Here is a 12516-nt window from a genome sequence, read left to right as displayed (position 1 = left end):
TTGTCGTTGAGGTGTATTCCATGAAATATAGTTTGAACAGGATTTGCATTATTGTGTTCTGGTTTTATGTTTAACACAAACTCCCAACTTCATTGGAATTGGGGTTGTATTTTCCCCCTTAAAAAGATTTTAGTTTACAATTGAGTTGTATGGGTTATAAGTCACGTTGAAAGGTGGAAAAACATTTGGAATTATATATCTTGGTCTGATGGTTCATATGACGAAAATACAGTGTGTGTAGATATCCAGAGCGTAAGAAATTTCGACCATAACATCGGTGTGAATGTGTCTAAATGTGCCCTGCAAGAGAACAAGGCAAACAGGACAGGCGCTACAGAAAATAGGTGGACAGTTTATTGACAGAAACAGCATTATCTGATTCATTGTATTGTCATGGTGGCCATTTTAACACAAGAACAAATTTTACAAAACAATTAACAGGTGAGTCTTACAATTAGGTTCCAATGTATTTCCTTCTGGGTTCGCTAAGGATGATTCCTCCCTCTTTCATTGCTGCCCGGAATGACTGAACCTGTACAAGGCAAAAATCAGGACAAGTTAACAGCCATGCATTTGAAACATCTCCAGCCAACGTTCCGTCGCACTTACAGCATCAGAGCGATACGTCCAGGGAATGGCCCTGTACACCATCCTGGTAATGCCGGCCTGCTTGCATCGATGCGCGAGCACCTCGCCCACGGCCTGACATGCCGCCACGCAGTTTGTGGAGGGCAGCTCCTTCTTCAATGCCCACTCTTTGGTCGAGCACGAGAGCACCGGATCAGGTGAGGAGCAAGAGAAGACTTGAGCCATCACATATCTCTGGCTGCGATAAAACACCAACCTGGAGGTAAAGGGGGGTGGGGGGTGTTGGAGCTTGTGGTTTGAACGTCAACATAACTACTTGACAATAATTACTACTTTGTGATTATTCACAACTTGGGCTCAGTCTAGTTGTATTTCAGAATCACAGCGCACACAAAGCCACAGGCGAACAATGAACCCACGAAAGGGTTACCGCGAATATGCGGTGGAAATCAAAACGGGTCCAAAACAGACCTGTGGTAGAACTCCCGGTGTGGCCATGTCGTCTTCCAGCCGCGATCTTTCACCGCCAGGGCCATCCGCTCCAGGTTCCGAGGGTTTCGGTTCTTAAAAGTTGGATTTACGGATTCGTTTTCTACTGTGCAGGGCTGCGGTTGAGTAGTTGACTGGGTCATACACCGAGCAGCTTTTCAAACGAACAAACAAACACTAGATCAAAATTACACAATAATAATACAAGTAAATATAGTTCTATACATGAAGCAGTGTGTTGGAAATGTCACGTAAGCCGTGAGTACTCAATCAAATGGACTTATATGTCTTTACCTTGTAGGTTTGTGGCCACAGTACATCGCTGAATTTGACCAAAAAGCAAACGAACGCCTCGACTCATGTTGTTCAGAGCCATTTTCGCCACAAATTTATTTAAACCACGTATAGAAATGTTATTATTCAAGTCGTCAAAGCGCATTCACTAAAAAATACAAATAAAAAGACAAACTAAACATATTTTTTGCTCAATGTATTCCGTAAAATACAAACACCGCCATGTTTGACATTCAGGTTACATCCGTGTACGTGATTTTAAAAAGGAACTAAAAGAAACAAGCGTCGACGATCCGATTGTTCCGCTTATAATCCACGACTTGATACATAAAAAAATAACTTCGGGTATACGAACGGCGCACTTGTTTTTTTAACTTCTTTTCCATTCAATAATGTATTTTTGTAGTGGTAGTCTATCACGGCCCCTGATTGCGTCGCCGTAGGAACTAGGATGTGAACTAAGTAAAGCGAGGAGCCCTGGTACCGCTTATGAAATAATTAAAAGCAATTGTTTCTCCTAGTCACTCAATTATTGAAATTATTTAAGTATTAAAAAATAAAACAATTGATAAAGTGAGTGCGGAGTGTCCGATGCGAGGTGTTATATGAGCGGTACTATGACTTAATTAAAATCAGATGACTGAATAATTCTAATTTATGTGCATGTTAATTTTTGCATGAATCCCTATTAAAGTACAACTGAAATGTATTTACACTTCACTTTTGTAATGAATGACTGTTCACATAAATACAAGAACACAAGAAAATTATTTTTAATTTCAGTCGAAATTTGATCACTTTGACAGTGCATAACAAAGGAAAAAAGATAAGAAACATGTAATGTGGTTCAAAATATCAGCATGGGACCAACAACTTAATGAGTGACAAGCTATAGCAATAAGGCACAAGCTGGAACTGTTGCTAACATTAATTGTTTAACACTTGCGTGCGCTCAAGAAACACAGCATTCGGTTGATTCAGCAGACCTGGCTGAATTGAAGTTCAACCTGCCAATTTAACATGCTTTCCCCTAAATGTAAGATTATTGCAAATGTCACAGTGAAAGGCATCAATAACTAAATCTTTATTTAGGAACGAATAATTAGAATACAATTATATAACACTGAGTGAATAAAATTAGAAAAGGGAATAGTTAAGTCTATTTTTTATATATATAATGCAACTGATTCTTGGATGGTGCCATAATAACAGTCCATACCATCATGTTCATTGTGCAATTAAACCGTTACATAGCCTCAGTCCACAGAACACTGATGTGTTCGTCTGCTGTAGTCCAAGATGTCAATGAGGTAAATGAATGATTTTGCAATTTCAGTGAATTCTTTGGCCAGGATGAGGATCATATGGCAGCTGACGCATTGATCAGAGATGAGAAAGAGAATGGGTGCAGCTTGTAGCCTGAACCACTGTAGAATTTGTTCTGGAACTCCACCCTGGAAGAAAAACATTCAAAGGCCATGCCACTTTACAGACCACCCGTTGATCATAGAGACAGACATATGAAGAACATAAAATAATTTCTATACCCTTGTTTAACATAAGGCTGGGGTTCTCAAGCCTTTTGGGTCCAGGGACCCCTTACAGGGAGAAAAAAGCCCCCAAATATTCCTAACGCCAATCAAATGCAACTACCATGTGGACCGCTAAATGCCATGGGATTTTTTTTCTCACGTTTCTACCGACAAATTTACTACTGGTTTAATAGAAAGAAAAACTGACGTGCATTGCTTCACTAACAACATGGCTGCAAATAAAGAGGAGCTAATTTTCATAAGCGCAGTCAGAGTTAGGCAGCCCCCCCCCCCTCTGTCCATTTTTAAAATTGGTCTTAAAATACATTTTTATTCTATGGCTTTTGGAAGTGGAAGGCCAATACAGAGTCAATCATGCTGACCAATTCTAAAACACGTGGTGCACCTTTATATGTTGCTAAAACGGTGAATTTAACCACATGCTGAAAACCTTATATTAATTATATTTTGCCAATGTCATCAATAATGTGGGAACTGGAAATGCTACAGTCATGCAGGGATGTTAGATTTATGACAGTTACAGCTTGTGGCCGTCAGTCTGAGAACCATTCATTTAGAGAATGATAAGTACAAATTAAATGAGTCACACTTCCTCAAAGACACTTCCTCCAAAAAAATGTGACTGGAAAAAAAGGAATTTACCAGTGCAGACGCAGTGCGTGCAAGAAAGCTGAGAGGCCCTCCATAATCAGCAGGATGGAGATGGTCAACACAGCAAAGAAGGCAAAGACTACAAAGAGAACTGCAGAGCCCACGTAGCCCTGCCACCTCAGGGCAATGCGCATCACCATGACCCACAAGACCTCTGACAGCTCTGTGGAGACAAACAACCTCAGTCAGCTGGTCTTTACAGCTTGGAAATTCCAAGTCATGTGTGGCTGAATAATTCCCTGACAATAGAATGGAATGAGTGTCCTGTTGAAAAGAAGGAAGCGTGTGCGTGCGCGTGTGCGTGTGTGTGTCTGTGCATGCCATGCAAGCAAAACTCAGTTTGGGTGCTACTAACGTGCATGTGCCAGACTGAGAGCCCAGAGACGCAGGTAGGAGGCGGTGTTGGAGATGCAGCCCAGGCAGTACTCGATAGTGTGGATGGCCTGATGCATAAACGCGTCAGCAGCATCAAACTCCTACAAATAAAAAGAAGAGATGTTCAGTAACGGCTTCATTAAAAACACATTAAAAAAACTGTGATAAAAAGATTGAAGCTTAAGTCCTTAAAAGTTCTAATTCATATTGCAATACAGTAAGACACTGTTTAGCACAGTTTGAACATTAGCACTGCCCCAGAATGTCGGAAAATAGAAAATTGAAAAAACGAAAAAAAATGTAATATTTTAATCGTTCAATCTTAATAGAAATTGGACCTAAATTAATGTTTTAGAACAAACAGTGCGGAAAGATTATATGCAACACAACAGAACTGTTTCAATTAAATAATACTATACTGGATTAGGCGGCACGGTGGCCTCACAGTGCAGAGGTTGTGGGTTCGACTTCAAGTCATAAAATTGTACTTATGAGTTTACGTTCCAAGGCTTTTTAAAGAACAAGTGTGAAGTAAGTTCAGAAAATGGCAAATCGAATCTATTTGTATCAGAAGTAAAGTAATTACGCATAATACAAATAATAAATCAAGGGAAAAAAATTTATTTGGTGTATTTGACAAAATAATAGTTTTTCCGAAATTAGATTCTGACGAGCGACAAACCCAGAAGTGTGACGTCATACCAACTGAATGACAGAGCTGTTCTCCTCGGCTCCTTTTTCACACACGCACACACACGCAGTCCTCAATAAGCGATCACAGCCGCCAGTCACACACAAGCTGTCACAATAGACGCAACACACCACACGTTTTTCAAAATGGATTGTAATTACACCTACCGTAAATACAACTGTAGCGTACTTGAGATATAATACAACTGAACAGTAACTGTCAAATGTTATGCCTGCACCTCGTCCCCAGCAGACCCTCCTCCGTCGACGTCCACGTGTCGGGCGTTGACGGCGGTTTCATCGGCCACCAGTGGGTGTCTGTCTTCTTGCAAATGCTGTAGCAAGCAAAACATTATTCACCAAATGGACCCACATGAAGTGTTCAAGTTGCGGGGAGACGCACTCACCAGCTGACGCCGGCTCCCCTTGTGTGTGATGTATTCCTGTAGTGGCTTCCCGAGCAGAAGGACGGGAACGGAGCATAGTGCCAGCACCACAAGCACTTTCTGTACGATACTCTGCATGAATGAACACAATGAATGATCTCCTTACAGGTTACCATAACAACAACATTGTTGCGGGTCAATTTTTACTGGGTCTTCAAAAATCCAGACTAAAATGCTGCATTCTATTTTATTGATCATGAAGCATTTTTTTCCTCGTAAATTAAAAGGAAGCTCTACAACATTTGTCAATTTAGTTCTTTATCGTAAATATATTTACAGTATGACGACAATGTGGCTTCAAGAAAATCAACTTTCAATCTACAACTCTGATTATAAAGTCAACAACACTACCTTAGGAACATTTAGACAATCTAATGAGACACAGTGTAAAAAGAAAATGCCATTTCAAGATAATGTTCAGATCTGATTGGTTGAATATTGTCAGAAAAATTATTCACAATACTTTTTTTCCCATTGTGGAGGAAATTATGTATTGGTTTAGAAATGCACTGGCCTGATGATAATTTACATATTTTTCATTTAAAAAAATTTATAACAATTACATTACAAATCAAGTATGATGGAGTACACCTATACCACGCTGATTGCTATAGATTGTAAAAACAATGAGCACTAAAATGTCAGCATTTTGGATACTCTACTGTTGAGGAGGCAGCATGACCAAAAAATGTATGGCAAAACAAAAAAAGGAAAGTTCAACAGAGGAATTAGGAAATATGTTAAGAAGCACACACACCTGACCCGTATATAGTGGTGCGTTGTCTTGGTTTTCAGCAAAGAGGAACATGTCTATAAAATGGATGAGTATACTGGGGGCCATTTTGGATTGGGCGGGACTGTAAGCGATCCACTTGAAGACCACCATAAACACCAGGTATCCAAACAGACACAACATGAAGAACAGCTCTGGGATCAGCACGAGGAACAGACTGCTCAACTTGCCAAAGTGCCTGCAATGATGACGGCATTTAGAAGGCATCGAGTCAGGATACTGTAGAAGGAAACAGAACTGGCAGGGTGCTGGTTGGCAACTTACACATAGTTGAAGAATGACAAACAGACTCCAAAAGTCATGTGGATGACGCCAATAATAACAGACATCTTCATCTTGTACGAGTTGAGGAAGGTTAGCTTGTTGTTGGCCAAACCCCAAATCTGACCAGAACACAATGGAAAACACAGTTAAGTGAGTGAAAACCTGAGAGAAAGAAACATTAATTGGAGATTAGTTTGACTGTCGTACCGGGTCAATGCCAAATGGGTAAGGACTGGTAAAGACACCAGGCACAACAGGATCCATAGACAAAAACTTGTTTCCTGCCAGGACGGATGCACTACAGGGAACACAAAAAATATTTAAAAAATGCAGGAAAAGTTAACCTTTAAGCAAAAATTAAAAATTTCAAAACATTTTTGGGAAAAATAACTCACTTCCAATAGTTTTTCTCAAACATCGGACCGACATGCCACCCTGAGCTGAAGACGTTGAGACCCCGACTGAAGCACTCGTTGTAAATGGCTCCCGTGTAGATGGAGAAAATTCCCATCAGCAGAATCAGATAGCGACCTCCAAACATCATCTTCCAGATCTGAAAAACCAAAAAGGTCAAATTTGTTACATAGGGAAAAAAAAACAAATACACCACGATTGTGGCGAAGGACAGTTTCTGATCAGCAGCGTGCGATTTGACAAATCAGGCACGGGATGGCAATGACATCAAAATGCATGACGTTCAGAAAAATTATTCTCTCCCTCCCACTTGACAGAGGTAAAAAAAAATGGATTACTCAAGCCTCGCCGATTTAAGTTTTCTGCGGACAAAACTAAATCTGTTCGCACCTATCCGCATATTTTGTGCTCTTTCTTGACCTCCCTAAGATGGCACCCAAACAACCCGCTGTTTCTGAGCCTTTCGGCAAACAGCAGAAATGCCAGAAGAAGGCAAAACGCTCCAGGAGAAGGTAAAGTGCCTGAATATGCTCAAAGAAAGGAGGACAGCTACGCCGCAGTATTCAGACATCTTGGGGAGAACCAGAGCACTGTATAGCAAACAAAAAAGAACGCAAGTTATCACGAGAAGTGTACCGCAGTTATAGGGGTAACTTTAGTTTTCCATTCGCCTTTATTTTATTGTCTGCGGAAATTGCTGGAGTAACATGTACATGCTTAGCTGTAAACCATAAAAAAAGTATTTTTAAGGGGAATGCTAAAAAAACAACTTTTGTACATTTTTTTTAAATTATAATTATTTGAAATTATGTTATCGCAATGTTTTAGGGTATGTTTAACTCAAATTCAAGCTTACAACAAATAGCAAAAATAATCGACCAAGCAAAGGATCATCACGCAATCAACTTTGGTGCACCTCATTATTGCTTTTTCTCAGCTTGGGGTCCTTCTCCTCGAGAACCATCCAAAGGCCAGCCAGAGTCATCAGCACACCATGACCCACATCGCCGAACATGACCGCAAACAGGAAGGGGAATGTAATTATGGTGTAGATGGCTATGAAGACATAAGAGAGTTGAAATATGAGAATGGTTAAGAAATGACAGGCCAGTGTTGGAGATGCTTTATGGTGACGTACCTGGGTTGACTTCCCGGTAACTCGCCACTCCGTAGGCATCCACAATATTCTGGAAACCAGTGGTGAAAGAGTTGAGAGGAAACAGGGTAGGCGGCGAGGTAGACGAAGGCAAGCGGTTGTAGAAGGAGTCGACACCACTGCCGCTTTTCCTCTGAGGATGATGAAGACGTTCGATTAAGAGCTCCGTTCATCTGTTCAAGGTTACAGGTTTGAACATGCGTCTCACCCCTCCCTCTCTCAGGGCGCTCTGTAGCTCGGGCAGCTTAGCGACGGGACACCACGCCTCAGCGATCAGGCACTTGTCTGTGACGGAGGGACTGCAGAGGTTTAGGACCATTTGGACCGCCTTGCACTTCTGGACGCGCACCTTCCACTGAGGCAGCACGGGTACTGCACGCATGAGAAGCTGCTGCAGGAAAGCCTCGGTCTGAGACAACACCTTCGGGAAGAAAACAACCAAGTTCAAACAGCTCATAGTATTCTTGTTCTTCTATTCGCTAAAATTCAGGCGTAACTATAATTTGTGCCTCGTGAAATCAGTCATTAGAAACTACATCAATTGAAATATGTTGTAGGATTTTTGATCAATCAGTTTTATTTTTAACATCAAGCCTAATTACCTTCATTGGCCTAGGACATGAAAATTATTCTAATATATTTCAAAGATGTCCATTTTTTTGGGTCACCTTGTATCAATATTGGTACAGAGGCTTGACACGTACAGATTTGATGTCTTCAATTCTGCCTTGTAGTCCCTGGAGAATCTCTTCTCTTTCAGCTGTGTTCTCAGGATATGCAAACGTCTGTGTGCGAAAGCTGTCGCAAAAGAGAAGCCTAAAGATTAACAAACTCTGCGCCGTAGATGCCAAAAAGCAAATTCACAGATTTACCCACCAGTCGCAAATCTTCTTGACTTTTTGTCCTATCTGATCCCCCCAGTATGAAATGAGAAACACCGTCCACTGCACCATCTCTCCCTGCAGATGGAAACAACTCCTGTAAGAACAGCAAGTCATAGACGACGGCGGTTCCCCGTACCGCATTTCCTACCGTGTCTGGGTGCTCGAGACGATCCTCCATTTCTTTGAAATCCACAATGATGTAACCACGGCACGCTCGCCACAGCAGGCGTTCAAATGAGGGAACTCTCCAAGGGTGGACCACACCCGCTACAAAACTGAAAGAGATGACATTTAATATCAGATGCTGCAATACACCAGCCTTTTGTTTGTTTGTTTTTTATCATTAGTTCAAATCAGTCCCGTCGGAGGGGTATGTCCAGACATACAAGCAAGACCATGAGACAGACATGATGACGTACCTCAGGTGGACATCACGGTGGTTGTCAAACAGACCTTGGTTTTCCAGAATAGACAGAGGCGTCTGAGCGAAATCCCCCCCAAAAATGACAGTTAGTTAGTGTAGCATGTGATTTAATAATGAAGACAGATGCAATAAAGACCTGCGAGACTGTAAGAGAGTGCGTTCTGGTCAGTACTCCTCTGTACTGGCACAGCTGGGTCAGCTGAGCGCGAAGACTGTCTCTGTTCCTGGACACCTGGTTAGAATAGAAACAGACACAAGATTAAGAAGGAACAAGTCAGAGTTTTCTTATTTCCTTTCTTATTGATATCAAAAAGTATGGTAAGATGTTTCGGAATACCTCTCGGAGCTCCCGGGCCAGCCTCTCGCTCTCCTCCTCGATGGTGATGAGCTCGCGGGGCTGAGGGGCAGAAGGCATCGGACAGGGAGGTGGAAGGGGGCCGTTCAAAGGGGGAGAAAGGGATCGATTGATCTCCTGCTCCAAGAATGCTGGAGGGCAAACAAAATGGATCAGATCAGTTTGGACAGCAAATATGAGCAATCTTACAGTGCACTGACCGACACGCATGACCCAAACTCTACCTGTTCCATGAAATTTGATTATTTATTACAAACGCGACTGTTCTATTCATTTTGTAGGATTTCTCCACTACGTCGAGTAGCCAACGTGGTCGTTTTTTTTTTTTTTGCAAATGACATTTCAGACTCTGTGTTGCCACGACAAGCTAATTTGCCCACGGCCTTTCACAATCAGTAGTGCTGTCAATTGTAACTTTCAGCCAACTTTGACTAGCAGAACACTTGTGTAGCAATGTGCACAAAATAAAACATTTTTTTAATTAACATCTCAGGTCAGTATGACGTATTTTATTATTGTGATTATTTTTAATCAGACAAATTCAGTGGCGTCATTTTGTGTTTTTGTTTAGTATTGACGGTTTGTTAATTACAGGGTGATTGTGGTGACATTAAAAGGGTAAATCAGGTCAGACATGTCCCATTTCAAGGCCCAGGTACCAAATACATGGCCTGCCACAGCAATCTAGTACGTAAATTCCAATAAAGGAACTGCAGCAGTACCAAGTTATTGTTTACATTGAAAACAGAACAGGTAAATACTTACAAAATGTTTTCTCGAGCTCCTCGCATCGTCTCACCTCACCAACAAATTTCCTTTGAAAGGCGTTCACGTTGGGATTTAACTAAAGCATCAGGAGACGTAAGAGGAAGAAAGGGTGAAATCACTCATCTGATCGCAACGGAAAAGGAAAATATTACTGTTAGGTGACTGAACGCCAGCATCTTGGAATTTACACATGATGCAGAATAGAAAAAAAAGATGAGCACTGCATAGTGACATGTGATGGCTCGATTTGAACACTTATTAAAAGAGAACAGCTTTGAAACTGATGGTATGTTTGCAGGATGAAATACGGAGTGGAGAACTGTGACACGTGGACAGACAATTAAGATTAATCTGTCCAATGCGTAACAGTTCACGAGGCAAGTTGTCGGATTCTCATGTCGCTGAACTCTAAAGACCACGCAGCGAGTGTAGCTCACATCTCTGAACTCCACCAGGCCCAGCTCCCCCAACTCGCTGACACAATTGTAGGCCGAACCGGACTGGAGGAAGAGCTGCACCAGACACACCTCCTCACTGCGAAACATGGCGCCCATGGCTGCCTGCACAGCACCAAAAACACACAATCATATATTCAGTGTCACATTCCCTCAAGGATTTGAGGTACCACTGAGTTCGCCTGTAAACAAGAAGGGGGGGAATGTATTTATAACAGTGGTAGGAAGACATGAAATAAAAATACTTTGGTGCTGTGCTTTTTTCCCTCTTATTACGGGCACAATAAGTAAATAATAGAGTAAATGTTTGGGTGCAGTTTTTTCCCATGTTTTTTTTTTCTTGTTGACAATTAGAATTAATATTTACTTTTGCACTTAACATTTTACTTTCTATACTTTGCTTCTACAGAAGTACAACATTAGAATTAGTGCATCTGTTTTTACTAAGTATCCATACATCAATTTAAGTACAGTGTGCAACCACTTTTAAGCATCATTTAAGAACTAAATCATCTCCGTCAACAGACATAATTTAATCAAGTGTGAAAGGGGAAGCACGAAGTTCCCCTTAGTGTAATCAGAATATTCCACTCTTGCATGAATTGTTCGAGCTGTCTGAGATCGTACCAATAAAAACCGAAACTCAGCAAGTAACTAAGGAGTTTGTGAATTCTTCAGGTGTTTCGCTGTACAGAAAAATATTGGAGACTACTGATTTGCTTTGTATCAGAAGGATGGACAAGTAAGCAACGCTTCGATTGTATTGAAAAGAAGAGTCCAGTGATGTATGACTTTTTGTTTGTTTTTGTCCTTGTGTACAACAGAGTACGAAAGTAAATGATAGTAGGACCAATATTGTGCAATTGAGATTTTCATTTTATTGGAAAACCAAAAAACGAACAAAAGTTATGACTCATATCCCAACTGGGTCAGTTGTTTTCTGTCACGCAGTACCAATTAAAATGAGATGGAACCTTATGAAACAATCAACAGAGCCTTCGCGATGGTGCGTTATTTGAAATTAATGTTAAATTAATAATTGGCGTGAATAAATGTTAACGTCTCACGGGTACATTTAGTCACAGATGAAGTTGAGCAGGCTCACCCGTTTGTTTTCGCTCAATTCCGCCGGTCTCCAAGCACTTTTGACATAGATGTCTCCGTCACCAACGGTGAACGTAAACTGGGTCGAAGTAGACGTCGCGTAAAAGAGAACTTGTATGATTTGACTCCCACTTCCTGTTGGGAAAAGTCACGTTACTGCGGTCTCACGTGACTCTCGCCACGACACGCGAGCTCGCCATTTTAAATGGCGGCAAAGGGCGCCATCTTTTACCGTAATATTGAAAACATGCGAAATAAAACATTCATCGTATGATTGAATCAAATTGTCCGAGAATTAAATCAAATTCCTTGATATCCTATTTAAATTCAATATACAATAATACTTTTTTTATTGAAAATGTTTCCCCATAATAAGTGACAATTTTGGCCTGACAAGTGTTGAACATACAGAAAAGAATCAAACATGAAAACAAAGACAGCTAAATTTATACATACACAACATTTAAAAAACTGTTTATAGTAAAACATCTAACTGGAGGTCATTCCAAAGGGCAGGACCTGCAATAAAAAAAAATCTCAATCCCCTCTGAGGGTTTGCTTCGTCCTCACCACGTCCATTCTACAGACCTGAGGCACAGGGCTGATGGGTAAAGGTGAAGGAGCTTGGAGAGGTTAGGTGGGGCAAGACCATTTTAAGAGTTGAAAATTTATTTTAAAATGGTACTCTAAACTAGACATGGAGCCAGTGAAGGGATAGAGTGCAGAAATTCAGTTAATGGCTCCCTTCTACGAGTTCCAGTTTGCAGGTGAGCAGCAACATTTTGGACCAAAGGTAGATGCTTTTGGTAGCCT

The 12516-nt window shown here is 41.1% G+C and overlaps 2 protein-coding genes across 2 annotated transcripts; both read right to left on the bottom strand.

The window, feature by feature from the left end:
* Nucleotides 1–332: 332 nt before the first annotated feature.
* mrpl18 (mitochondrial ribosomal protein L18) lies at nucleotides 333–1811 on the bottom strand. The gene is made up of 4 exons (XM_088294240.1): nucleotides 1372–1811; nucleotides 1060–1231; nucleotides 610–844; nucleotides 333–532 (listed from the first exon to the last, which is right to left on the bottom strand). Exons 1-4 carry the CDS (start codon nucleotides 1514–1516, stop codon nucleotides 455–457), a joined length of 630 nt encoding a protein of 209 aa, XP_088150366.1. The 5' UTR covers nucleotides 1517–1811; the 3' UTR covers nucleotides 333–454.
* A 309-nt stretch (nucleotides 1812–2120) lies between these two features.
* Nucleotides 2121–11898, bottom strand: tcirg1b (T cell immune regulator 1, ATPase H+ transporting V0 subunit a3b). The gene is made up of 21 exons (XM_088295020.1): nucleotides 11705–11898; nucleotides 10582–10704; nucleotides 10142–10220; nucleotides 9359–9507; nucleotides 9158–9253; nucleotides 9017–9078; nucleotides 8746–8872; nucleotides 8590–8672; nucleotides 8418–8511; nucleotides 7922–8134; nucleotides 7696–7846; nucleotides 7474–7613; nucleotides 6539–6696; nucleotides 6351–6441; nucleotides 6144–6262; nucleotides 5844–6057; nucleotides 5048–5158; nucleotides 4880–4975; nucleotides 3931–4051; nucleotides 3567–3738; nucleotides 2121–2825 (listed from the first exon to the last, which is right to left on the bottom strand). The coding sequence occupies exons 2-21, from the start codon at nucleotides 10696–10698 to the stop codon at nucleotides 2732–2734; spliced, it is 2487 nt and encodes an 828-aa protein (XP_088151146.1). The 5' UTR covers nucleotides 10699–10704; nucleotides 11705–11898; the 3' UTR covers nucleotides 2121–2731.
* Nucleotides 11899–12516: the final 618 nt, after the last annotated feature.

This window comes from Idiotropiscis lumnitzeri, chromosome 4 (genome assembly GCF_059441095.1).
Source record: "Idiotropiscis lumnitzeri isolate Australia: NSW breed Sydney's pygmy pipehorse chromosome 4, RoL_Ilum_1.0, whole genome shotgun sequence".
In the NCBI taxonomy this organism is placed as follows: Eukaryota; Metazoa; Chordata; class Actinopteri; order Syngnathiformes; family Syngnathidae; genus Idiotropiscis; species Idiotropiscis lumnitzeri.
This window is presented reverse-complemented; position numbering and strand designations above follow the sequence as displayed.

Excerpts from the sequence above, each read along its gene's own strand:
- mrpl18 (XM_088294240.1), bottom strand. The coding sequence starts at position 1,516 with ATGCGCTTTGACGACTTGAATAATAACATTTCTATACGTGGTTTAAAT. Across the intron at positions 1,232-1,371 it reads TGTGGCCACAAACCTACAAG|CTGCTCGGTGTATGACCCAG; the intron begins GTAAAGACATAT and ends TCGTTTGAAAAG. Across the intron at positions 533-609 it reads GGACGTATCGCTCTGATGCT|GTTCAGTCATTCCGGGCAGC; the intron begins GTAAGTGCGACG and ends TGCCTTGTACAG.
- tcirg1b (XM_088295020.1), bottom strand. The coding sequence starts at position 10,698 with ATGGGCGCCATGTTTCGCAGTGAGGAGGTGTGTCTGGTGCAGCTCTTC. Across the intron at positions 4,052-4,879 it reads GAGGGTCTGCTGGGGACGAG|GAGTTTGATGCTGCTGACGC; the intron begins GTGCAGGCATAA and ends TTTTATTTGTAG. Across the intron at positions 2,826-3,566 it reads CACGCACTGCGTCTGCACTG|GGTGGAGTTCCAGAACAAAT; the intron begins GTAAATTCCTTT and ends TTTTTCTTCCAG.